Here is a 27,437-nt window from a genome sequence, read left to right on the forward strand (position 1 = left end):
AAGGTGTATCTCACATGTGCCGATACAGACTATGCCGTAATTTAATTTTTTACACTCCAAAAGGGTGTATATTGAATAGCAGAATAGGAAAAATTTTATAAAACGGTGTATCTCACACGTACAAACACAGACTAGGCCCCGATTAAAATTTTTTGTACCCTAAAGGCAGGATGAGGATGAGGAAGAGGAGTAGGAGGAGTTGGGAACAGGAGGCAAACTGAAGCGCCCTGCAATCCTCGGCGGTGGAAGGAGATGCGCCAAACAAATTTAAAAAGGTGTATCTCACATGTACCGATACAGACTATGCCGTAATTTAATTTTCTTACACTCCAAAAGGGTGCATATTGAATAGCGGAATAGAAAAAATTTTATAAAACGGTGTATCTCACACGTACAAACATAGACTAGGCCCCGATTACAATTTTTTGTACCCTAAAGGCAGGATGAGGATGATGAGTAGGAGGAGTTCGGAACAGGAGGCACACTGAAGCACCCTGCAATCCTCGGCGGTGGAAGATGCACCCCAAAAGATTGGAAGGTGTATCTCACACGTACCGATACAGACTATGCTGCAATTTAATTCTTTTTACCCCAAAGGGTGTCGATTGAATAGCGGAATAGAAAATTTTTTATAAAACGGTGTATCTCACACGTACAAACACAGACTAGGCCCCGATTACAATTTTTTGTACCCTAAAGGCAGGATGAGGATGAGGAGTAGGAGGAGTTCGGAACAGGAGGCAAACTGAAGCACCCTGCAATCCTCGGTGGTGGAAGATGCGCCCCAAAATATTGGGAGGTGTATCTCACACGTACCGATACAGACTATGCCGCAATTTAATTCTTTTTACCCCAAAGGGTGTAGATTGAATAGCGGAATAGAAAAAAATTTATAAAACAGTGTATCTCACACGTACAAACACAGACTAGGCCCCCGATTACAATTTTTTGTACCCTAAAGGCAGGATGAGGATGAGGAGTAGGAGGAGTTCGGAACATGAGGCAAACTGAAGCACCCTGCAATCCTCGGCGGTGGAAGATGCACCCCAAAAGATTGAAAGGTGTATCTCACACGTACCGATACAGACTATGCCGCAATTTAATTCATTTTACCCCAAAGGGTGTAGATTGAATAGCGGAATAGAAAATATGATCTCAAAAGGTGTATCTATCTCACACGTACAGACCCAGACTAGGCCCTGATTACTATTTTTTGTACCCTAAAGGCAGGATGAGGAGTAGGAGGAGTTCGGAACAGGAAGGGCAAACTGAAACACCCTGCAATCCTCGGCGGTGTAAGATGCGCCCCAAATATTGGAAAGGTGTATCTCACACGTACCGATACAGACTATCCCGCAATTTAATTCTTTTTACCCCAAGGGTGTAGATTGAATAGCGGAATAGAAAATATGATATAAAATTGGTGATTTTTCAATAGCACATGTGAACACAGCAGTGTCTTATGTCAGTCAGCTCTGCTGCAGGCTATGAAGGGAAAAAAAATAAAATTCCCCTTTAAGTATTGTAATTTTTAAATAGATTAGTACAGACTATGCCACAATTTAATTTTTTTTAACCCAAAAGGGTGTATATTGAATAGTGGAATAGAAAAAAGTGTATAAAATTGAAAATCACTCAATAGCACATGTGAACACAGCAGTGTCTTATCACAGTCAGCACTGAAGCAAAAACGCTGCACACAACTGACTGATAAAAATAAATTTTTTTCTCCCTCCTCAGCGGGCTTAACTGAGGGCAAAAAGATTGTGTTCACTGCACCACCCCCCACACAGCAAAATCGATGTAGAACACTGACCCTGCCTATTCTCCAGCCTGTCCCTAATATGATCGATAAGATCGTTCACTGGCACTGCACAACCCCCCACACAGCAAAATTGATGTAGAACATTGACCCTGCCTATTCTCCAGCCTTGCCCTAAAATGCTCTAATAACTCTCCCTGCCTGCACTCCGACCTGACCCTGCATTCTTTTCGGACAAAATTTTTCACAGAATCACTTTCTTTCCCTAATCAGCAGCCAGCACGTATGATGTGTGCTCTGTCCCTAAACTACAGCAGAATGACGCAGCGCGCTGGGGCTCTCGAACTTATAAAAACATGGTCACATGCATTAGATGGCCAATCACAGCTACTAATACATTAGTAGGCATGGCTGGGATGGCTTAAGGCACACCAGTTAAACGCTTGTTGATTGGCTGTTGAAAGCCCGCCATTAAAAGCGCGCCATTACATACAAAACAGGAAATAAAATGACCGAACACGGATTTTAAACCCGAACATACAGTAAAGTTTTCGGGTCTGTGTTCGGGTAACAAAAATCCAATTATTCGGTACGAACACGAATAATACAGTCCATTTTCACTCAACACTATAGGAGAGAAATGAGAAAGAGAAGGGTAAATGGAAAAGAAGAAGTTGAGGACCAATGAATTATTCCATGTTTGTAAACCTCCACAAGAAGGAATAAAAAGTTGAAGAAAATATACAGAGAGAAACCGATATAAATTTATTGGTCAGTAGGGTCTAGTACAATTTCCTTATAGCAAGAGGATGATTTAAATTCGAACCAGCGGGCCCATATTTTGGTATAGCTACTAGTATTGCCTTTAGAAATATAGGTGAGTTCTTGTAAGAGGCAAATGTCGTCAACCTTACATAGCCATTGTTTCAATGAGGGAATCAATGGTTGGCCCCGCAATGTTGATATAATGGACTTTGCTGCATTTAGGAGATGAGTGGTAAGAGAGCGTTTATATAGACCGGCTGGTTTGTGGGTGCATACAGTTCCACTTTAATGGACCTACTTTTCAGTAAAAACATTGACTGACCTTAGCTGATGAATATATAACCAGTGTGGGAATCATTCCCATTTTAATAGTGTGCAGCAATAGCCCTGAAGAAGGGAGAGACACCCTCCTTGGCTTGATGTACTTGTTGCTACTCTCAATAATCACTGAACAATGGTGGGCAAAAAGCCGCTCAGGTGTGTGTAGTAAAAGCCTGGAAGCCGAGTGCTCGTCTACGTCTGTAATCCAAACAGCAATGAGCACAAGAGAAGATTGACAGCACTCTGAATAAAAGGCAATTAGGATATTTATTGGGCAAAAGTATCCAAAATGACAAACATCATGGACATACAGGCAGCAAGATGGTTAACACATTTCACTAAAAGATTTGCTTAGTCATAACCAAGGTCCATGATGTTTGTCATTTTGGATACTTTTGCTCAATAAATATGCTAATTGCCTTTTATTCGGAGTGCTGTCAATCTTCTCTTGTACTCTCAATAAACGCCTCAATCTACCATCGAACTTATATTCTTTTGAACACCGGGCGCTTACTATTCCAAGTATTAATCAGAACATCCCTTGCTTTGCCACAACATTATAGTGAAAAGAGGGGAACAAAAACATAGATCTTGAGAGCATTTGGAGTTATTTTCCCCATGTCACTGATGGCAGGCTACTGGGCTTTACAATGTCATGTAAAGTGGCACTTTTTTTTATAGTTTTTGATTGAGCAGGGAAGGCTTAAGACCTCAGATTTTCATTGCTGTTCCCATTTGTAAAGAGCTGAGCTTGGTTTTGGCCTACCAACAACATGGCCTGTTTGCATATGCAAGTCCAACTGTCTCATATCTTTACGTAATCTGAGGGATGATCCATTGCTTTCTCAGAACTTAAATATTAGTTTTTGGAGGAGTGGTTCTCTAACACTGACTTCATTACACTTTTGGATGACTCGAAAATACCTAAACAACCATATATGTGTATATATACTCCCATGGGAGCTGCTTAAAGCGGATTCCCCTGGGTTACCCATAGCAACGACTTGTAAATTCTTAGTACTTTAGATTCTCAGCTCAGTCAGTAAACAGTCCAGGGGATTTGTTTTTTGTTGTTTTTATTTTATGATGGTATAGGAGAAGGGATGAGTGGGATATTCCAACTAAGCAAATATGCACAATCTTGAGGACTTCTTTCTATGTTGAATGCAGCAAGGCCACTGCTTCACCCTGCCACTGAAGTGAAGTATTTGAAAGGCAAACTACTTGGTAGATTACTCTTCGGGGTTCTACTTGGCACCCCCTTTTCTCACTGACTGTGTGTGCTGACCTTCAGTCCACTTACCTCATAGAGTGGTCCCCTTCCTGGGCAGACCCCTTGGCAAGCCCCCTGGTACTCACAGACACTGTTTTCCCAGGTAGCTCTGCCTTCAGCTCCACTGTCAGTTTCTCCCAGACCTTTATGCCTAAGCTCCACACCTGGCTCACCAGGCCGACTGCCTGTGACCACTTTCCTCAGCATACAGAAGGAGAGACAGCCGTCACCCTCCTCCTGGGACTCTGCTTCCCACCAAAGACACCCTGCCTCATGTGCTCTCGGCTTTTAAGGTCAATCTCAGGATGCACTGCAGTGGTGCCCTCTCACTGGGACTCCCACAAAAGCCTGTGCATCATTGGCCAGGTTTCCTACCCTGTCCAACAGGCCTCCCTATTGGATGCAGTAGGGACACTCCCTCAGACCAAATGAATACACACTGAGCACAGAGAGCAGGCCTAACTAAAAGATCAGGCTCCCCTGATAAGCAGATGGAGCAAAACAAATGCTTTACCTAGCACCTGTCTAGGAGGGTGCTACATCTATATTATACTGTATATACAGTGGGTACGGAAAGTATTCAGACCCCCTTAAATTTTTCACTCTTTGTTATATTGCAGCCATTTGCTAAAATCATTTAAGTTCATTCTTCTTCCTCATGAATGTACACATAGCACCCCATACTGACAGAAAAACACAGAATTGTTGACATTGTTGCAGATTTATTAAAAAAGAAAAACTGAAATATCACATGGTCCTAAGTATTCAGACCCTTTGCTGTGACACTCATAGTTAGTGAGGTTGAAAAAAGACACAAGTCCATCCAGTTCAACCCATGATGCGTGTGTGTTTGCTTTTAACCGTACATTGTGTACCCCTGTATGTTGTGGTCTTTAAGGTGTACATCTAATAGTTTTTTGAAACTATCTATGCTCCCCGCTGATACGACTGCTTGTGGAAGAGAATTCCACATCCTTACCGCTCTTACAGTGAAGAACCCCTTACGCACTTTAAGGTTAAACCGCCTTTCCTCAAGTTTTAGTGAGTGGCCACGTGTCTTATTGTATTCCCTTTCTCTGAATAGTTTGTTCCTTATGCTAGGGTCGCCAGTACAGTATTTGTACATTGATATCATATCCCCCCTCAATCGTCTCTTCTCCAGAGAGAATAGGTTCAGTGCTTGTAGTCTTTCCTCATAGCCGATGTCCTCCATTCCCCTAATTATTTTTGTTGCCCTCCTCTGGACTTTCTCCAGTTCCAGCACATCCTTCCTGCGGACCGGTGCCCAGAACTGGACAGCATACTCCAGATGTGGCCGGACCAGAGTCTTGTAGAGCGGGAGAATAATCTCTTTATTTCTGGAGTGAATCCCCCTTTTTATACATCCCAGTATTCTGTTGGCTTTGCTTGCGGCGGCTTGGCATTGCATGCCACTGCCAAGCCTGTTGTCTACCAGTACCCCCAAGTCCTTTTCCATCCTAGACTCACCCAGAGGTTCACCCCCTAGTGAATAGCTTGCTTTCTGGTTTCTGGCACCCAAGTGCATTACTTTACATTTTTCTACATTAAACCTCATCTGCCATGTGGTTGCCCACCCCGTTATTTAGTTCAGGTCTGCTTGCAAGATTTCCACATCCTGCATAGAAGATATTGGCATGCCTAATTTAGTATCATCTGCAAATACTGAGATTGTACTAGATATCCCCTCCTCTAGATCATTTATGAATAAATTAAACAGGATTGGTCCCAGGACAGAACCCTGGGGGACCCCACTTTCCACACCCGCCCAATCCGAGTACTCCCCATTAATCACCACCCTCTGGACTCTCCCCTGGAGCCAGGTCTCTATCCAGGTACTCACCTTATGATCCATACCTACCTTCCTTAGTTTGTACAGTAAGCGTTTGTGAGGAACGGTGTCAAAGGCCTTTGCGAAGTCCAGATACACCACATCCACAGGCTTACCTTTATCTAGGTGGCAGCTCACTTCATCGTAGAAGGTTAACAGATTGGTTTGGCACGAACGATTTTTCATGAATCCATGCTGATTTCTACTTATAATACCATTTTCATTACTAAAGTCTTGTATGTGGTCCCTTATCATCCCCTCCAAAATTTTGCAGACTACTGATGTTAGGCTGACCGGCCTATAGTTACCCGGGATATATCTCGGCCCCTTTTTAAATATTGGTACCACGTTGGCTTTTTTCCAATCAGCTGGCACCATACCCGTCTGTAAACTATCCTTAAAGATCAAGAATAATGGTCTGGCAATCACCTGGCTGAGCTCATTAAGAACCCTCGGGTGCAAGCCATCCGGTCCCGGGGATTTATTTATGTTAAGTTTCTCTAGTTTAGCTCTAAGTCTATCCTCTGTTAGCCATGGCGGCACTTCCTGAGGTGTATTATTTAGTTCGGCCTTACAAGCGGGTTTCGTGTAGCCCCCCGATTCCTTTGTGAAGACTGAAGAAAAGAAATTATTTAACACTTCCGCCTTTTCTCTGTCCTCAGTGGCCATTTTTCCTTTATCATCTTTTATGGGGCCAATGTGCTCTGGCCTGGCTTTCTTACTGTTTATATACTTAAAGAACTTCTTGGGGTTCTTTTTGCTCTCCTCCGCTATATGTCTCTCGTGTTCTATTTTAGCCGCCCTGATTTCATCTTTACATTTCTTATTACACTCTTTGTAGTGCTTAAATGCTGCCAATGACCCCTCAGTCTTGTATTTTTTGAAGGCCTTTTCTTTAGCTCTAATATACATTTTAATGTTGGAGTTTAGCCACCCAGGGTTTAGTTTTGCTCTTTTAAATTTATTTCCCTGTGGAATGCACTGGCCCACTCCCTTGTTAAGTATGCTCTTGAAGCACTCCCATTTTTCCTCCGTGTTCTTTGTTCCCAGGGTTCTATCCCATTTGATATTTTCTAGCAGCGAGCGCAGTTTAGGGAAATTGGCTCTTGTGAAATTCAGCGTCCTTATATTACCCTTGTGTTTCCTATTACTGTAATTAATACTGAAACCAATTGACCTATGGTCACTGTTCCCTAAGTTGTCCCGTATTTCTATATCCGTGATCAGGTCTGTATTGTTGGTAATCAGTAGGTCAAGTACCGCATTGCTTCTTGTCGGTGCATTCACCATCTGACCCATGAAATTGTCCTGCAAAACATTTAGGAACTGCCGAGCCTTGGCTGAGTGTGCGGTTCCTTCTGCCCAGTCTATATCTGGATAATTAAAGTCCCCCATTATAATGACATTTCCCATCCTTGCTGCCAATCCTATCTGTAACATGAGGTCCGCCTCACCCTCCTCCCTCTGGTTGGGGGGCCTATAGCATACGCCCAATATTACCTTCCCCGCCGTGCCTTCCCTTTGAAGCTCTACCCATAGGGATTCTGCCTCGTCCATAGCTCCATTATTAATATCATCCCTCATATTTACCTGTATACTGTTCTTAATATACAAACATACCCCTCCCCCTTTTTTACTTTCTCTATCTCTGCGATAAAGGGAATACCCCTGAATGGACGCCATCCAGTCATGAGAGCTGTCAAACCAAGTCTCAGTTATCCCCACAAAATCTAAGTCCTCCTCAAATATCAGCAGCTCCAGCTCTCCCATCTTGTTGGCCAGGCTTCTGGCATTGGTATACAAACCTCGTAATTTTGATCGGTTATATTTATCCTCTTTTGATGTTTTTAGGCTGCTCTCTTGATTTTTCCCCGTACCCACCCTGGGTATAGGAGCTCCGCACACCCTATCGCTAATGCCCCCATTTCTGCCCTCTGAAACTTGCTTTCCACTGGGTAATTCTACATCTGTACCCTCCCCCCCATTCCCTAGTTTAAAAGCCCCTCTAACTTTTCGGCCATCCTCGCACCCAGTACGGCTGCACCCACCCCATTTAGGTGCAATCCGTCCCTACCAAAGAGCCGGTGACCGACTGAGAAGTCGGCCCAGTTCTCCAGGAACCCGAAACCCTCCTTACTACACCAGCTCCTCAGCCACTCGTTAACTTCCCTAATCTCCCGCTGCCTCTCTGGTGTGGCTCGAGGTACAGGTAGTATTTCGGAAAATATTACCTTGGAGGTCCTAGTCCTCAACTTAGCGCCTAAGTCCCTGAAATCGTTTAGGACTCTCCGTCTTCCTCTGCCTATGTCATTGGTACCCACGTGTACCATGACAGCTGGGTCTTCCCCAGCCCCACCCAATAATCTGTCCACCCGATCCGCTATGTGCCGAACCCGAGCGCCCGGCAAACAACAGACTGTTCGGCGCACACGGTCTTGGTCACAGATTACACTGTCTGCCCTTCTAATAATTGAGTCCCCTACCACCAGCACCTGTCTTTCCTTTCCCTTTCTCCCAGCCTCACTGGAGGAGTTCTTCCCCTGGCAGCTAGGGGCGTCGCTCTGCTCCAGCAATGCTGGTCCCTGACTGGTTTCCCCAACATCACACAACGGGGAGTATCTATTGGGGTGCTCCAGCCCAGGATCAGCCTCCTTGCCTTGTTCCCTTCTACCCCTCCTAACTGTCACCCCTCTACTCTGCTCTGATGCCTGCACCTCCGATACTCCGCCCACCTCTGTGCAGACCCCTGCCTGCACCTGATTGGTACAATCCTGGCTCTCCTCCGGCATGGACATTCGTCTCAGTGTTGCCAGCTGCTTCCCTAGATTCAGGACCTGAGCTTCCAGGGAAGCAACGTGCTCACATTTTGCACATTTGTATTCGCCTTCGATCACATGACCGAGGAACGCATACATATCACAAGATGTACACCGAGTCGCATCTCCACACCCGCCGGGCATTGTACCTACTATCTAATCTAATGGGGATTCAGTAATTTAAGCCTATCCTATGTGGCTATTTCCTGGCTTCCTAACGCTACCTTCTCACCCTCTGGTATTCCGCTCCACTCACTTGACACTCAGTTGCACAACACTCACAATCTCACAGCCAGGTCAGACGCACAACACTGAGTCGCACCGCCCGGTCAGACGCACAACCCTCAGTCGCACAGCCCGGTCAGACGCACAACACTAAGTCGCACAGCCCAGTCAGACGCACAACACTAAGTCGCACAGCCCGGTCAGACGCACAACACTAAGTCGCACAGCCCGGTCAGACGCACAACACTAAGTCGCACAGCCCAGTCAGACGCACAACACTAAGTCGCACAGCCCGGTCAGACGCACAACACTAAGTCGCACAGCCCGGTCAGACGCACAACACTAAGTCGCACAGCCCGGTCAGACGCACAACACCGAGTCGCACAGCCCAGTCAGATGCACAACGCTGAGTCGCACAGCCCGGTCAGACGCACAACGCTGAGTCGCACAGCCTGGTCAGACGCACAACACCAAGTCGCACAGCCCGGTCAGACGCACAACACTGAGTCGCACAGCCCGGTCAGACGCACCACGCTGAGTCGCACAGCCCGGTCAGACGCACAATGCTGAGTCGCACAGCCCGGTCAGACGCACAACACTAAGTCGCACAGCCCGGTCAGACGCACAACACCGAGTCGCACAGCCCGGTCAGACGCACAACACTGAGTCGCACAGCCCGCACTCATATATTTAACTCAGGTGCTTTCCATTTCTTCTGATCATCCTTGAGATGGTTCTACACCTTCATTTGAGTCCAGCTGTGTTTGATTATACTGATTGGACTTGATTAGGAAAGCCACACACCTGTCTATATAAGACCTTCCAGATCACAATGCATGTCAGAGCAAATGAGAATCATGAGGTCAAAGGAACTGCCTGAAGAGCTCAGAGACAGAATTGTGGCAAGGCACAAATCTGGCCAAGGTTACAAAAAGATTTCTGCTGCACTTAAGGTTCCTAAGAGCACAGTGGCCTCCATAATCCTCAAATGGAAGACGTTTGGGATGACCAGAACCCTTCCTAGAGCTGGCCGTCTGGCCAAACTGAGCTATCGGGGGAGAAGAGCCTTGGTGAGAGAGGTAAAGAAGAACCCAAAGATCACTGTGGCTGAGCTCCAGAGATGCAGTCAGGAGATGGGAGAAAGTTGTAGAAAGTCAACCATCACTGCAGCCCTCCACCAGTCGGGGCTTTATGGCAGAGTGGCCCGACGGAAGCCTCTCCTCAGTGTAAGACACATGAAAGCCCGCATGGAGTTTGCTAAAAAACACCTGAAGGACTCCAAGATGGTGAGAAATAAGATTCTCTGGTCTGATGAGACCAAAATCGAACTTTTTGGCCTTAATTCTAAGCGGTATGTGTGGAGAAAACCAGGCACTGCTCATCACCTGTCCAATACAGTCCCAACAGTGAAGCATGGTGGTGGCAGCATCATGCTGTGGGGGTGTTTTTCAGCTGCAGGGACAGGACGACTGGTTGCAATCGAGGGAAAGATGAATGCGGCCAAGTACAGGGATATCCTGGACAAAAACCTTATCCAGAGTGCTCTGGACCTCAGACTGGGCCGAAGGTTTACCTTCCAACAAGACAATGACCCTAAGCACACAGCTAAAATAACGAAGGAGTGGCTTTACAACAACTCCGTGACTGTTCTTGAATGGCCCAGCCAGAGCCCTGACTTAAACCCAATTGAGCATCTCTGGAGAGACCTAAAAATGGCTGTCCACCAACGTTTACCATCCAACCTGACAGAACTGGAGAGGATCTGCAAGGAGGAATGGCAGAGGATCCCCAAATCCAGGTGTGAAAGACTTGTTGCATCTTTCCCAAAAAGACTCCTGGCTGTATTAGATCAAAAGGGGGCTTCTACTAAATACTGAGCAAAGGGTCTGAATACTTAGGACCATGTGATATTTCAGTTTTTCTTTTTTAATAAATCTGCATCAATGTCAACAATTCTGTGTTTTTCTGTCAGTATGGGGTGCTATGTGTACATTCATGAGGAAGAAGAATGAACTTAAATGATTTTAGCAAATGGCTGCAATATAACAAAGAGTGAACAGTTTAAGGGGGTCTGAATACTTTCCGTACCCACTGTATAGACAATAAAAATTACAGTTGCATAGAGTTCAAAGGTCTGTCTGTCTATGGATTACCTGTAGATCCTGGAGTATAGATGGTCTTGTCTGTCTGTATAAAAACATATCCGCTCTGATGTCCAAGCAGGACGATCTTCTCTAGATTACATAATTGAGACCTTACTGTAACGTACACAAATTGTTTTACACTGCGGTCCTTCAGTAGGTCCTTAGAGGGAATCTGTGAAGATCACACAAAAAAAAAAATGTTAGAAAGTAATATAATGCAAACTCAAAGTTTGGTTAGATGATGCCTCTTCTGGATTGGTACTAAATATTTACCTTCACTACTGCCGAGCCAAGATATTTGTTGGCGCTGGTAAGGGAGACTTTTTGCTTGGCCAAACTTAACTTTCTCTGTGGGAAGTCCTGAATTTCCACATCAGCCTCAAATGCCCGGCTCTGCCCATCCACCACTATGGTCTCCTCACTCTCCAAGTGCAGAACATTGGGAGTAATGAGCATACATCTGTCAAAGGACATAGATAAAAGGTATAACATCAAAATGTTAATTATGGAATAACTTGTTGTAAAATGCATGGTCCAATTACACTGTCTGGGCTTTATCTCAATTCCCCAATTACCTACTATTAGAAGGTGTAAAAAAATTCAGGTTTATACTTACCTCCCCTGTCTTCTGTTCATGGTGCCAAGGCGGTGAGGATGACATCACACTCCTACCTGCCAGATCCTAGAAAATACAGACCAGCCAGGTCTCATGGGAAGATGCTCTTGCAATGGACTGGAGTATCTTCTTGTGAGACTTTATCAGCTCTGCATTATCAAGGAATTTTCTTGAAAGAAGGGTGAAGTCATGCCCAGGAATGCAGAAGAAATGGGTAAGGTAGGTATAAATCTAACTTTTTTATAGGCACATTTTATACCAACTTACAATAGATGATTTGTAAAATGAGGAAGGAGCACAGGCAATTTTAGCAGACTGCGAGGTCCCCTTTAAAGTGTACGTGTTAATACATTTTTTATTAGTTTTGGGTAAGCACAGATGAAACCCCTACGCCGGCATCAATTTTTTTCTGTTTGTGTCCCATTAGGACAAAGTGATGGAAATTCCCATCTAAAACAATTATCACCAGAAAACATTTTCCAGCTGGAGGATTCCCTACCACTTGTTCTGATGTCAACTTTAAGATTTGGTTCTCAAGCACTTTCTGTCTTGGTGACAATGGTTGATAACAAACAGAGAAGGTGAATGTTTTCACCAGCGGACTGCAGTAAAAAAAATGTAAGGGGATCTAACCCCTAAATTAAAAAAAAAAAAAAAAGTTTTGCCTGTAGATACATATGTATATTCAAAAGAAGAAGGGGATGGAATGGTCAAAACCCCTGTCTTTTTTTGTTGTTGTTATTCTCCAAAGTAAAGGATATCGCCTCTAAAATAGCTGTCTCGGGAACTGGTGTTCTCATTGGAAGATTTCCCCTCTATTCCTGTCCTGGAGAAAACATAATTTTCATACCTGCTATCAAAGACCCCCGGGGGGCAAATAGAGAGGGTAAACCTAGCTAATCGTGGATTACATTTTAGTTTTCTTTTTTTAATCATTTATTATCAAGCACTGGGGATTTTTGCCCATTTGATCTCCTCCTTCCTTCAGCCCAGGTTTACACTAATGCGGTGCGGGACACTGCATGTAATTCACATAGGAATCGCAGCACATTCCTGAGTGAAATACATGCGGCGTCTCTGGGGTGCGATTTCAGCCATGGATTTGTATGGCTCAAATCGCACCGCATTCGCACCAAACTCATACAGGACCCTTTTTTGTCCACACCAGAATCGGATCGCATGGGTGTTTACACCCATGTGATCCGATTCTGCAAATCGCACTGTGATTTGCAAAATGATTCCAGAGTGTCGTTAACTTATCATACACTCTGCAATCGGTTCGCATGAATGGGTTGCGATCTTAATGCGGTGCGGAATTCGCAACAAATTCGCTGTGAATTCGCACTGCATCTAGTGTGAGCCGAGGCTCATAGATATTAACATGCACTATCAATTACTGCACCATTGGAACAGTCATTAGATAAAACATTAAACTCAAAAGCAAACATTTATTTTACTGCAGCTTACCAGCTCTTATATGTGCTGATTAAATCAGTTTTCTTTTTTTAGGCTTTCTTTCCTATTATTTTCATCTAGTGATCTGGCCAGTAAATCTGATGTTTTTCAACAGAAGTTTCAATTTGTTAGTGTATCTAAATTTTCTAGTACCAGGATCACAAGTAGGATCACAGACGGCTCCTCCGAGTTCTACAGTGGGACCCATCATTGACTACCGTTACCTTGTCTACTGTTCCCCTTCATACCCCTATGCAGTGGCTTAGAGGCAACAGGCCTTATCTTACATCAATTCTATTCCCTCACTACCATATACTGTATATGTGCTACGCTTTTGAATATCTAGCTATGCAGACAGATCCTCTGACACACATAGTCTCCCAGTTATACTCTATTATCTTGGCCGCTGCTTATCCAGACCTTCCATCGTACATGTGTACCTGGGAGAAGGAACTTCAGTCAACTGTTTCTCTCTCAGATTATTAAAAAAGTTTTATACTGACCCATAAACTATCTTTGGGCACAAAAACCTAGGAAAGTGGGTTTAACCACTTGGCGCCCGCTCTATAGACAAAAGATGGCTACAGTGCGGGCCTAAGATGCTGGTAGGATGTCCATGAACGACCTCCCGTTCTCCTGCTGCCTGCGCACCCCCTAAGGCACACGGGTGGCATGCTCTGTGATCACCGAGTCCTTGGGACTCGGCTGATCACAGTTAGGGGTAAAGGGCCAATCACAGCGGCCCTTTACCATGTGATCAGCTGTCAGCCAATGACAGCTGATCACGGAAGTAAACAGAAGCTGGTTACCGGCTTTTTTTCTCCTCACACTGTCAGCATGATGAAAAGAAGAAAGCTGTTAACTGGCTTCTGTTACAGGGACATCGGTACCCTTAGTGCCCACAAATGCTGCTAATCAGTGCCCACAAATGCTGCTAATCAGTGCCCATCAGTGCCACCTATCAGTGCCCTTCAGTGCTGCCAATTAGTGTCCATTTGGTGCCTAATCATCAGTGTCACTTAGCAGTGCTGCCTACTAGTGCATATCAGTGCCACCTATCAGTGCCCATCAGCGTCACCTATCAATGCTCCTCAGTGCCGTCTATCAGTGCACCTCTCCGTGCCACCCATTAGTGCCTATCAGTGCCACCTATCAGTGCCCATCAGTGTCAACTGCCATTGCCCATCAGTGTAACCTCATCAGTGCCCATCAGTGCAGCTTCATCAGTGCACATCAGTGAAGGAGAAAAATGACCTGTTTGCAAATTTTATAACAAAATATGAAAAATATAATTATAGGGGTAGTGGTGCGCTTCAGGGGTTAAACTCTTGTAAATCTCGATTTAGGGTTGGTGGGTGTGATGTGTGCAAATCTTAGTTTAAGAATGCTTCGTGTGATGAATATGTGTATGCGTCTATTTTCCGGGAAATAAATAGTAAAAGTGCAAATGCGTAGTGTCAATCAAACCAGTGTGTATGTCAATCACTAAATAAATAAATAAGTAAGTAAATATCAAGGTTCTTCTTCTTTGCCAATAAACATCAATAAATATAATATATAATTACAATGTTGATCTTCAATGTGTGTATCAATAAATAGAAAAATACACACTTGATACACACATTGAAGATCAACATTGTAATTATATATTATATTTATTGATGTTTATTGGCAAAGAAGAAGAACCTTGATATTTACTTACTTATTTATTTATTTAGTGATTGACATACACACTGGTTTGATTGACACTACGCATTTGCACTTTTACTATTTATTTCCCGGAAAATAGACGCATACACATATTCATCACACGAAGCATTCTTAAACTAAGATTTGGACACATCACACCCACCAACCCTAAATCGAGATTTACAAGAGTTTAACCCCTGAAGCGCACCACTACCCCTATAATTATATCGTTTACTGTTTTAGTATCAGTCCCAGTGGCGCTGCAGCAGGGATTCTCTTGCCACCCCAGATAGAGCAGGGATCACATACACTTTTTTAAAATATGAAAAATGTTTTGTTTGTTTTTTTTTCAAAATATTCTGTCTTTTTTTGTTTGTTTAGCAAAAAATAAAAAACCCAGTGGCGATTAAATACCAGCAAAAGAAAGCTCTATTTGTGTGAAATAAAAATCATAAGAATTTCAGATTTGTACAGTGTTGCATGACCGTGCAATTATCACACAAAATGTGACAGCACTGAAAGCTGAAAATTGACCTGGTAAGGAAGGGGGTATAAGTGCCCAGTGAGCAAGTGGTTAAGCTTGTAGCACATTGGTACAGGTGTCCCACTGTAGAGCTCTGAAGAAAAGGGGATCCCCCGGCGTGCTGGACACAGTCCCATTGACCTGTTTTCCTTTGAGTCCATCATGGACTTTAAAATGCTTTTATGACTGGTTTGTTTGTGAGTATAGGTCTTTTTTTTTTGTTTACATTAACCAGTTTCGGACCGCCCACCTCATATATACTGCGGCAGGCAGCCCCTCCTGCGCGAACCAACGTAACTGTACGCCGGTCGCATGCCTGCAGCTAGGGGGCGAGCATGCGCCGCCACCGGCGCACTCCTGCCCCCACTCGGCAGCGGGGACTCCAATGCACGTGGCAGGTAGCTCTGATTGCCGCCTGACACCCGTGATCGCTCCCCGCTGAGAGAATGATCAGAGCGCCTTTGATCCTTCTATATAGGATCACAGATCTCTATGATAATTTCACAAGCCCCTCCCACATACAGTTAGAATCACTCCCCTAGGCTCACATTTAACCCATTGATCACCAACAGTGTTAACCCCTTCCCTGCCAGTGTCATTATTACAGTAACAATCGCAGATCGCCGCCATTACTAGTAAAAAAAAGAAAACAATAAAAATTACATAAATCTTTCCCGTAGATAGTAGACGTGATAACTTTTGTGCAAACCAATTAAAAAACGCTTATTGCATTTTTTTAATCAAAAATATGTAGCAGAAAACAAATTGACCAAAATGTTAAAACATTTTGATTTTTTTTTTGGGGGGGGGGGGGGAATAGCGCAACCAAGAGAGGCTGGATTCACCCCTTTTTTATGGATAGTGTAGGACCCACTGATAATGGGGTACTTTGACGCAGTGGTGGGCTTGAGCACAATATGGCCATATGGTGGGACTAAACCCCCATTTTTATTTATGGATTGTCTCCATATTTAATAGTCATTTCTTTTGCATGGTTGCGTTATTCTTTTTTAATATACATGTTGCTTGGTCCATAGCTGCACCGGCTTTAGATATACATGTTCAGGGTTTGCTCCCCCAATTTTTTGCTTGTTTATTATGTATTCGGTCTGACCAGACTTATGAAGTTGAGCATCCCATCCCCCACACACACACCTGTACTCTATTGGTGTCCTCTATCAAGTAGATATAGGAGGAGTCCCCTGCGGTGCATTAGCACACCTTCCCAGCAAGGAGTGTTGTCTCCAAGGGTAAGAGAGGCTGGATTCACCCCTTTTTTATGGATAGTGTAGGACCCACTGATAATGGGGTACTTTGACGCAGTGGTGGGCTTGAGCACGATATGGCCATATGGTGGGACTAAACCCCCATTTTTATTTATGGATTGTCTCCATATTTAATAGTCATTTCTTTTGCATGGTTACGCTATTCTTTTTTAATATACATGTTGCTTGGTCCATAGCTGCACCGGCTTTAGATATACATGTGCAGGGTTTGCTCCCCCAATTTTTTGCTTGTTTATTATGTATTCGGTCTGACCAGACTTACGTGGTTGAGCATCCCATCCCCCACACACACCTGTACTCTATTGGTGTCCTCTATCAAGTAGATATAGGAGGAGTCCCCTGCAGTGCATTAGCACACCTTCCCAGCAAGGAGTGTTGTCTCCAAGGGTAAGAGAGGCTGGATTCACCCCTTTTTTATGGATAGTGTAGGACCCACTGATAATGGGGTACTTTGACGCAGTGGTGGGCTTGAGCACGATATGGCCATATGGTGGGACTAAACCCCCATTTTTATTTATGGATTGTCTCCATATTTAATAGTCATTTCTTTTGCATGGTTGCGCTATTCTTTTTTAATATACATGTTGCTTGGTCCATAGCTGCACCGGCTTTAGATATACATGTGCAGGGTTTGCTCCCCCAATTTTTTGCTTGTTTATTATGTATTCGGTCTGACCAGACTTATGTGGTTGAGCATCCCATCCCCCACACACACCTGTACTCTATTGGTGTCCTCTATCAAGTAGATATAGGAGGAGTCCCCTGCAGTGCATTAGCACACCTTCCCAGCAAGGAGTGTTGTCTCCAAGGGTAAGAGAGGCTGGATTCACCCCTTTTTTATGGATAGTGTAGGACCCACTGATAATGGGGTACTTTGACGCAGTGGTGGGCTTGAGCATGATATGGTCATATGGTGGGACTAAACCCCCATTTTTATTTATGGATTGTCTCCATATTTAATAGTCATTTCTTTTGCATGGTTGCGCTATTCTTTTTTAATATAAAACTAATGACTAATATCTCCTTCGAACGTCAGCCACAAATTTTCTCAAATGTCTGTGAACCACAAGTTTGCAGCGGGCCCCTTTTACTTTAATGGGAGGCGAACTTTAAAAACCTTTAGGTCATATTTGCAGCCACAAAAGACTTACTAGCTGTGCACAAATAGTCCCACCACATGGACAATGTCATAACAGAAGTAGAGATGAGCGGACACCTGGATGTCCGTGTTCGGCGGGTTCGGCCAAACTATAAAAAAAAGTCCGGGTCCGTGTCCCGGACTTTTGCCGAACTTTTCCCGGACACCGAACCCCATTGAAGTCAATGGGGACCCGAACTTTAAGGCACTAAAATGGCTCTAAAACACCAATGGAAAGGGCTAGAGTGCTGCAAATGGCAGCAAAACGTAGTTAAGAGCATGGCAAGTGCTCTGCAAACAAATTTGGATAGGGAAATAACTTAAAACAACAAAAAAACCCCCAGAAAAATTAAACAATGTTCTTCATCTCTGAAGGACGAGGCCCATATGGAGTAGGAGGGAGGTTGAGGTGGTGGTGGATGTGGCGGTGTCATAGGCGTGCGCACAGGGTGTGCTGGGTGTACCTGGGCACACCCTAAACACCTAGGGCACATAGCATTATCGCTCTGTTTGCCAGTGAGGAGATGGGAAAGATCTCCCTCGGACCTGCTCTGCTCTATTTCACTTTGCCAGCAGGGAGAGTAATGTATCGGGGCCATGTACATGTAGGCAAACACATGCATGTGTATTTAAACTTTGGGGTGCACACCCTAATGCAATAGGCTGCGCACACCTATGGGCGGTGTAGGTGGAAGCGGCGGTGGAGAAGGACCAGGGCCGGATTAAGAGGATCATGTGCTTGGTGCTGAGGATTTTGAAGGGCCTTAAGGGCAGTGCCTTGGCATGCACCCAGAGGAGGAAGGGTGCAGCCATGCATGCCTAATTCCACATGGGATGCTGTCTCTGAAGCCCATAAACACATCCATGCATCGGCAACTGTCCCTCCTTGTCCGGCCTTCGTGCTGTGTGGGGAGGTTCTGAGGGAGCTGCCTGGGGAAGCGAGCATAGAAGCCAGACTTCTGTGTTTACAAGTGACAGAAGAGCAGTAACAGTGAATATGGCCAACCTGGGGCCTATATAAAGGTAGGGGCCTGAAGCTGCAGCTCCAATAGCCCCTACGTTAATCTGGCCCTGAGGAGGACGAGGTAGCCAACACTGCTTTTTTTCACAAATTTTAAATGAGGGTACACCCCAAAAGAGTGAGAAAGAGCAAAAATGGAACAATGGCTGGGTAAGGTCGGTATCCATCTCTATTCTGCACAAGGTACGGAAAAGTCCTGTGGGATCCATGCCTGGTTCATTTTAATGAACGTGAGCTTGTCCACATTGTCTCTGGACAGGCGGCTGCGCTTGTCTGTGATAATGCCCCCAGCCGTGCTAAATACCCGTTCAGATAATACACTGGCTGCAGGGCACGCCAGCACCTCCAAGGCGTAAAGGGCAAGCTCAGGCCATGTGCCTAACTTGGAGACCCAGAAGTTGAAGGGGGCAGACCCCTCATTCAGTACGTCTAGGCATGTGCACACATACTGCTCCACCATGTTGGTGAAATGCTGCCTCCTGCTAAGACGTTCCATATGAGCTGCTGGTGCTGCTGTTTGTTGTGGCGTGCTGACAAAGCTTTTCCACATTTCGGCCATGCTAACCCTGCCTTCTGAGGTGCTGGCGGTGCCCTGGTTGCGTTGGCGACCTCTTCCTCCTCCTCCTCCTCCTCCTCTGCCTTGTGCTTCCACTGTGGCCCCGCTGTCAGGTGGGAAAGCCAGCAGCATGGCGTCTACCAGCGTGCGCTTGTACTCGCGCATCTTGCGATCGCGCTCCAGTGAGTGAATTAAGGACGGTACGTTGTCCTTGTTACGGGGATCCAGCAGCGTGGTCACCCAGTAATGAGCACAAGTTAGAATGTGGGCAACTCGGCGGTCGTTGTGGAGACTCTGCAGCATGTAATCGCTCATGTGTGCCAGGCTGCCCAGAGGCAACGAAAGGCTGTCATCTGTGGGAGGTGTATCGTCCGTGTCCTCTGTATCCCCCCAGCCACGCACCAGTGATGAACATGAGCTGGCCTGGGTGCCACCCTGCTGTGAACATGCTTCCATCTCCTCCTCCAGCTCCTCCTCCTCATCCTCCTCATCCTCCAGAACTGTGCCCCTGCTGGACAATTATGTCCCTGGCGTTTGTGTGTGCAGGAACCCACCCTCGGAGCCCCTTGCGAATGACTGCCCTGAAAGCCTTGGAAATGTTTCCTCTTCATCCTCCTCTTCCTCCTCCTCCTCATCCTGTGCCACATCCTCTTCCATCATCTCCCGAATTGTTTTTTCAAGGAGGCATAGAAGTGGGATAGTTAAGCTGAGAACGGCGTCATCGGCACTGGCCATGTTGGTGGAGTACTCAAAACAGCGCAACAAGGCACACAGGTCTCGCATAGAGGCCCAGTTATTGGTGGTGAAGCAGTGCTGTTCCGCAGAGCGACTAAAGCGTGCGTGCTGCAGCTGAAACTTCACTATGGCCTGCTGCTGCTCGCACAGTCTTTGCAGCATGTGCAAGGTGGAGTTCCACCTTGTGGGCACGTCACATATGAGGCGGTGAGCGGGAAGGCCGAAGTTACGCTGCAGCGCTGACAGGCGAGCAGCAGCAGGGTGAGAACGCCGAAAGTGCGCACAGACGGCCCGCACTTTCTGCAGCAGCTCTGACATATCGGGGTAGTTTTTAAGGAACCTCTGCACCACCAAATTCAGCACATGCGCCAGGCAAGGGATGTGCGTCAAACCGGCTAGGCCCAGAGCTGCTATGAGATTTCGCCCGTTATCGCACACCACCAGGCCGGGCTTGAGGTTCGCTGGCAGCAACCACTCATTTGTCTGCTGTTCCATGCTCCTCCACAACTCCTGCGCGGTGTATGGTTTGTCCCCCAAACAGGCAAGTTTTAAAACTGCCTGCTGTCGTTTACCCCTGGCCGTGCTGAAGTTGGTGGTGAAGGTGTTACGCTGTCCAGATGAAGAGGCGGTAGAGGATGAGGAAGCGGAGTAGGAGGAGTTAGGAACAGGAGGCAAACTGAAGCGCCCTGCAATCCTCGGTGGTGGAAGGACATGCCGCCAAATTGCTATCCGCCTCAGGCCCATCCGCCACTGCATTTACCCAGTGTGCCGTTAGGGAGATATAACGCCCCTGACCGTGCTTACTGGTCCACGTATCGGTAGTTAGGTGGACCTTGCCAGAGATGGCGTTGCGCAGTGCACACCTGATTTTTTCCCCCACTTGGTTGTGCAGGGAAGGGATGGCTTGCCTGGAAAAGTAGTGGCGGCTGGGCACGACGTACTGTGGGACAGCCACCGACATAAGGTTTTTAAAACTGTGCGTCTCCACCAGACGGAATGACAGCATTTCAAAGGCCAAGAATTTTGAAATGCTGGCATTCAGGACCAGGGATCGCGGGTGGGTAGGGGGGTACTTCCTCTTCCTCTCAAGTGTTTGGGAGATGGAAAGCTGAACGCTTCCACGGGACATTGTGGAGATGGTTGGTGACCCAGGTGGTGGTGTTGCTGACAGATCCTCTGATTGCGGGGTGGCAGGTGCCGGTATCACTACAGATGTGGCTGGAGCGGCCGAGACTGCAGCAGAAGAGGAAGCAGGATGAGCCAGAGACGTTTCTTGGTTTTGAAGGTGTCTACTCCACTGCAGCTCGTGCTTTGCACTTAGATGCCTGATCATGCAGGTTGTGCTCAGGTTGAGAAGGTTTATGCCTCGCTGCAGGCTCTGATTGCACAGGGTGCAAACCACTCTTGTCCTGTCATCAGCACATTTTCTAAAGAACTTCCACGCTAGAGAACTCCTTTGAGCCGACATTGGTGCGCTCGTTCCCTTGCTGCGTTGGGCAGTAGCGGGCGTAGTGTCTAGGGCACGGCCGCTCCGCTTCTGCACCCTGCTCCCTCTTCTGCTGTGCTGGTGGCTCTGTGCGACCACAGCCTCTTCCTCCAAACTACTCAGGTCACCTGCATGACATTCATTCCATGTGCGGTCGAGGACCTCATCGTCCTCCACATCATCTTCCACCCAGTCTTCACCCCTGCCCTCCTTGTCGGTCTCCACAATGCTGAACGCCACAGCAGTTGGCACCTGCGTTTCGTCATCATCGAAGACGTGCTGCGATGGTCCTTGCATGTACTCATCTTGAGAAATAAGTGGTTGGGCATCGCTGCAATCAATCTCTTCAACTTCTGGGGCAGGGCTAGGTGGATGGCCCTGGGAAACCCTGCTGACAGAGTCCTCAAAAAGAAGAAGAGACTGCTGTATGGATTGGGGCTCAGACTGCTTGCCTGATTTTTAAGGGGGTGAGGTGAAAGACGGTTGGACATTGGCTGCAGGTGCCAACTCTGACCTTTCTGCAGTAGACTGGGTGGGAGACAATGTGAAGGAACTGGAGGCACTGTCAGCAACCCAATCTACTATCGCCTGTACTTCTTCAGGCCTCATCACGTCTACAGGCGCATTATGCCCTACCAAATACTGATGCAGGTTCTGTCGCCTACTCACACTTGTGGAAGGTGTTTCACTTGTGCGTGTAGCTGGCACAGATCGACCACGTCCTCTCCTTGCAACAGGAGCTCTACCAGCAGCACCACGGCCCCTATTTGACGGTCTCCTCATATTTCTGTAATTTATGATCTTGCCCTAGAAAGGTGTTTATTGAATAGCGGAACAAAACAACAACAGTATCGCACGGGTGTATCTGACAGTCAAATATGCAAACTATGCCGCAATTTAATGTTTTTTACCCCAAAAGGGTGTATATTGAATAGCGGAATAGGAAAAAGGATAAAAAAACGGTGTATCTCACACGTACAAACACAGACTAGGCCCCGATTAAAATTTTTTGTACCCTAAAGGGAGGATGAGGAAGAGGAGTTGGGAACAGGAGGCAAACTGAAGCGCCCTGCAATCCTTGGCGGTGGAAGGAGATGCGCCAAACAAATTTAAAAGGTGTATCTCACACGTACCGATACAGACTATGCCGTAATTTAATTTTCTTACACTCCAAAAGGGTGTATATTGAATAGCGGAATAGTACAAATTTTACAAAACAGTGTATCTCACACGTACAAACACCAACTAGGCCCCGATTACAATTTTTTGTACCCTAAAGGCAGGATGAGGAAGAGGAGTAGGAGGAGTTGGGAACAGGAGCCAAACTGAAGTGCCCTGCAATCCTCGGCGGTAGAAGGAGATGCGCCAAACAAATTTAAAAAGGTGTATCTCACATGTACTGGTACAGACTATCCCACAATTTAATTTTTTACACTCAAACAGGGTGTATATTGAATAGCGGAATAGGACAAATTTTACAAAACGGTGTATCTCACACGTACAAACACCAACTAGGCCCCGATTACAATTTTTTGTACCCTAAAGGCAGGATGAGGAAGAGGAGTAGGAGGAGTTGGGAACAGGAGCCAAACTGAAGCGCCCTGCAATCCTCGGCGGTAGAAGGAGATGCGCCAAACAAATTTAAAAAGGTGTATCTCACATGTACCGGTACAGACTATCCCGCAATTTAATTTTTTACACTCAAACAGGGTGTATATTGAATAGCGGAATAGGACAAATTTTACAAAACGGTGTATCTCACACGTACAAACACAATCTAGGCCCCGATTACAATTTTTTGTACCCTAAAGGCAGGATGAGGAGTAGGAGGAGTTCGGAACAGGAAGGAGGCAGACTGAAGCACCCTCAAATCCTCGGCAGTATGAGATGCGCCCCAAAAATTGGAAAGGTGTGTCTCACACGTACCGGCACAGACTATCCCGCAATTTAATTGTTTATAGCCAAAGGTATTGATTAAATAGCGGAATAGGAAATATGATCAAAAAAAGTGTATGTATCTCACACGTACAAAACCACACTAGGCCCCAATTACTATTGTTTGTACCCCTAAAAGGCTGAATGAGGAGTAGGAGGAGTTTGGAACAGGCAGCACCCTCAAATCTTCAGAAGTATGAGATGAACCCCAAAAACTTGGAAAGGTGGATCTCACACATACCAACACAGACTATCCCGCAATTTAAGAAAAAAAGGGGGATTGGGTTGCTTCCTATAGAGGCCTCTATACGGGTATCATGTAGCGTGGTGAATCAGTGGTCGCTCAGCTAGAACGTGACTGGAGGAATACCTATTGATCAAAAATAATAGCATATAAAAGAAAGATGCGGGGAGAGTGTCCGTAAGAGCGGTGAAGACAGATTGCTTCAAGGGCCGCTTCACGGACCACACACCCCCACAAAAAGAAAGATCAAATATAGGCTCCAACAAATGCACTGTGTAGGCTGAGTTGTGATGAAAAATGAACAGACTTTTATTGAAGCACTTATGCCTGGTGGACGAACAGGAACATGCATGAACACATTACACTTAAAATATATATAAAAACATGTACAGACAGTGGACACTATCACTGATTAGACCTAACCAATAAATCGTGAATAGGAAATGCAAATTCTAATACCTCTATACCTCAATACCCCATCAGTGTGGTCTACAGGCAGTACATCATTTCTTGCAAAACAAATTTCCTAATCTGGGAGCTCATAATGAGTTTGTCATTGAATTGTTGCAGTTCATGCTTGAAAACAACTGTTTTCAGTTCCTCTCTTCATTCTTCCAACAGACCAGGGGCACCTCCATGGGAGCACCGTGGGCTCCGGCCTACGCCTGTCTCCATTTGGGCCTCTGGGAGGAGCAGGAAGTATATCCATCCCCGATGTACCTCAGCCATTCTCTTTTATGGCTGAGGTACATCGACGATGTACTGCTCCTCTGGGGAGGGACCATGAGGGAGCTGGAGACTTTTGTTGAAGCTTTGAACTGCAACAATAGGAACATCAAATTGACCTATACAGCGACGACCAACCACTTACCTTTTTTAGATCTTTTGATTTCTCGTATGGGCCCTACGTTAAAAACGACCACTTTTCGTAAGGCCACTTCGGCCAACACGCTACTCCTGGCGCAAAGTCACCATCCACGCTCCCTAATCAATGGTATACCGGTGGGCCAGTTCCTCCGCCTTAAGCGGAACTGTACGGAGGAATCGGATTATCAAATCGAAGCTAGGGATCTCCACCGACGGTTCAATGAACGTGGCTATTCCCACAATATACTTAAACGGGCGCGTAAAAAAGTGGGACCTAGGAAGAGGTCAGAGTTACTCATAAAGAGGGATGACTCTTCGGCTCCCCCAGGTCCATCCGAACAAATCCATCCCAGGATCATCACCCGATATGGTTCTCAATGGAACCAGGTTCGTGATGTGATTACCAAACACTGGCAGGTTTTAACTGTATCACCTCTTATTGAAAAAGTGGTTGGCCCCCGTCCTCTGATTACTGCGAAACGTGCCAAAAACCTTAAAGACACTTTAGTGCACTCAGAGTTTGTGCGTACTAAAACCCCACGAACCTGGTTGACTTCTTTACCCCCTATTAAGGGGATGTTTTCATGCGGAAAATGTTCTATTTGCAAACAAGCAATAAACTCAAAAACATTCTTTAGCTGCGACATGAGCCAGGAATTTACAATTAACAGTTTTATTAACTGCCAAACGGAAAGGGTGATTTATCAGATCATATGTCCCTGTAATAAGTCCTACATAGGGAAGACGAAACGACAGCTTAGGACCAGGATCCTGGAACATATGTCAGACATTAGGAATAAGGTCGATAAAAAGACGATACCTCTGCACTTTCTGGAGCACCACAGTGCGAACCCTGATGGACTTTTGTTCCGGGGGATTTACGCGTTAAAACTTCCAGCCAGACGTGGTGACTTCGACACTGTGCTGCTCCAGAAAGAAAAACTTTGGATATTTAAAATGGGTTCTTTGGCCCCTATGGGGCTAAATGTCGAGTTTAGCCTGAGGCCATTTCTGACCCCTTAGATCTAATTCTCGTCATTTTTATCCTTTCTGCCTTTTTTACACATATTATTGCGTTACAGGATAATTTACCTTTATTTAATTGGTGTTTGTGTTTTTGAGCTTCTGGGCTGCTATCCTTTTAAGCCCTTTATGTCACCAGATTATAATCAACGTGGTGAACAAAGGGCCTGATATTACTGCATCTCAGGTGATAATACATTGTTATTCTCACCGTACCATGCGGAATCAGGGGAAAAAATATATACAATATTGTTATAGCTTCACCAATTGTATTTTTTTCCATATAAAAGGATTATGTCATAGCCCCCGTCATTTATATTAAGTTAATTCCCTTATTCCTTAATTTTGGTTTGTAATGCACTCCTCTTTACATTTATCCTTTTTCTCTTACGGTATAAACTTTTTACCAATATGATGAAATATAGCTTTAAGAGACCTCTATTTTTTATCATCTTTTATTATATTTTCCACCAACATGTTACGACTGCATTGTTATATAGCTCTTTTCTTATATTAATGTATTCTCTTGAGCAATTTATTTAGCTAGTATAATACATAGGCAGTCGTCATGTATGTGTTTATTGTACAGAGGTATGATGTTGGGAGTTATTTTGCTTTCCTTTTTATTGCTTAAATTGTATACTGACATCTTGTGGTTACAAATGGACACTACATTCTGCTGTTTTCCGGTTGATTACTTCCACCTGAATCACATCTTTCAATGATTAACCACTATAAAAAGGACTCCAATACTCCCTCCAAATTAGCTCCGATGAAACCGACTTGACTCGGTGAAACGCGTCAGCTTATACAGTTGGACCTACCACCATGACCTAGCACCTCCATCCTGTGTGTACGTGACCCCCTGAGCTCCGGCTTGGCTACGGATCCTTGGGTACGCTGCTCGCCGACACCGGATGTGACGCAAGACCGCTCGCCACGGACTTGTTTGTCACCACCTGCAGCCTTGGCTCGAGCAAGCTCTAAACCGGACCACGCTGCTGGAAGCCTTTACAAGCAGCTGGGTCACCGCAACTTTACACACGGAGGTATGGATTTGTCTCATTCTCTTTTAGCATCTACATTCTTTGGCCTGGTGATACATTAAGACGCTTTTGCCCAATTCCCCATCACCTTTGGGATATACTCACATTACAATCACCTGACCGATCAGCAATCGACCTACAGGCACTGCTCCACCTACATAGAGGAACCCTGCATCTGTTGCCACTGCATCGGCTTTGTTTTGAATGGACAAAACCATCTACTGAAGTCCACACCTTTTAGCCAGTATATATATTTTTTTACCATACAATAATAATCGGCCAATCATCTGCATCCTCATTGTTTGGACCAGTATTGTTTGAAGATGCCTTGCCATGGATTGACCCATCGGTGACTATACACCTGGTTTACTACACATCATTCTTCCAGGTTACCCTCATGGAGTTCCTATTTAGGAACACGATAGGAAATCTATAAATCTGTTTATCAGAGGTAGCCTTTGGTTTATTCATTAGAATTTGCATTTCCTATTCACGATTTATTGGTTAGGTCTAATCAGTGATAGTGTCCACTGTCTGTACATGTTTTTATATATATTTTAAGTGTAATGTGTTCATGCATGTTCCTGTTCGTCCACCAGGCATAAGTGCTTCAATAAAAGTCTGTTCATTTTTCATCACAACTCAGCCTACACAGTGCATTT

General features: G+C 45.4%; 1 protein-coding gene across 1 annotated transcript in view; it reads right to left on the reverse strand.

Annotated features, from left to right (window-relative positions):
- Positions 1-27,437, reverse strand: part of LOC309554683 (A.superbus venom factor 1-like) — a gene marked incomplete at its 3' end in the record, with an annotated part of 174,990 nt that overhangs the window by 69,379 nt on the left and 78,174 nt on the right. Inside the window, exons 2-3 of the mRNA XM_082256389.1 lie at positions 11,429-11,615; positions 11,165-11,327 (exon numbers count right to left, since the gene is read on the reverse strand). Of these exons, the coding sequence (XP_082112515.1) occupies positions 11,165-11,327; positions 11,429-11,615 (350 nt within the window). The remainder of the gene's footprint in view (positions 1-11,164; positions 11,328-11,428; positions 11,616-27,437) is intronic.

Source organism: Pelophylax lessonae, assembly GCF_965119305.1.
Source record: "Pelophylax lessonae genome assembly, chromosome: 4".
NCBI lineage: Eukaryota > Metazoa > Chordata > Amphibia > Anura > Ranidae > Pelophylax > Pelophylax lessonae.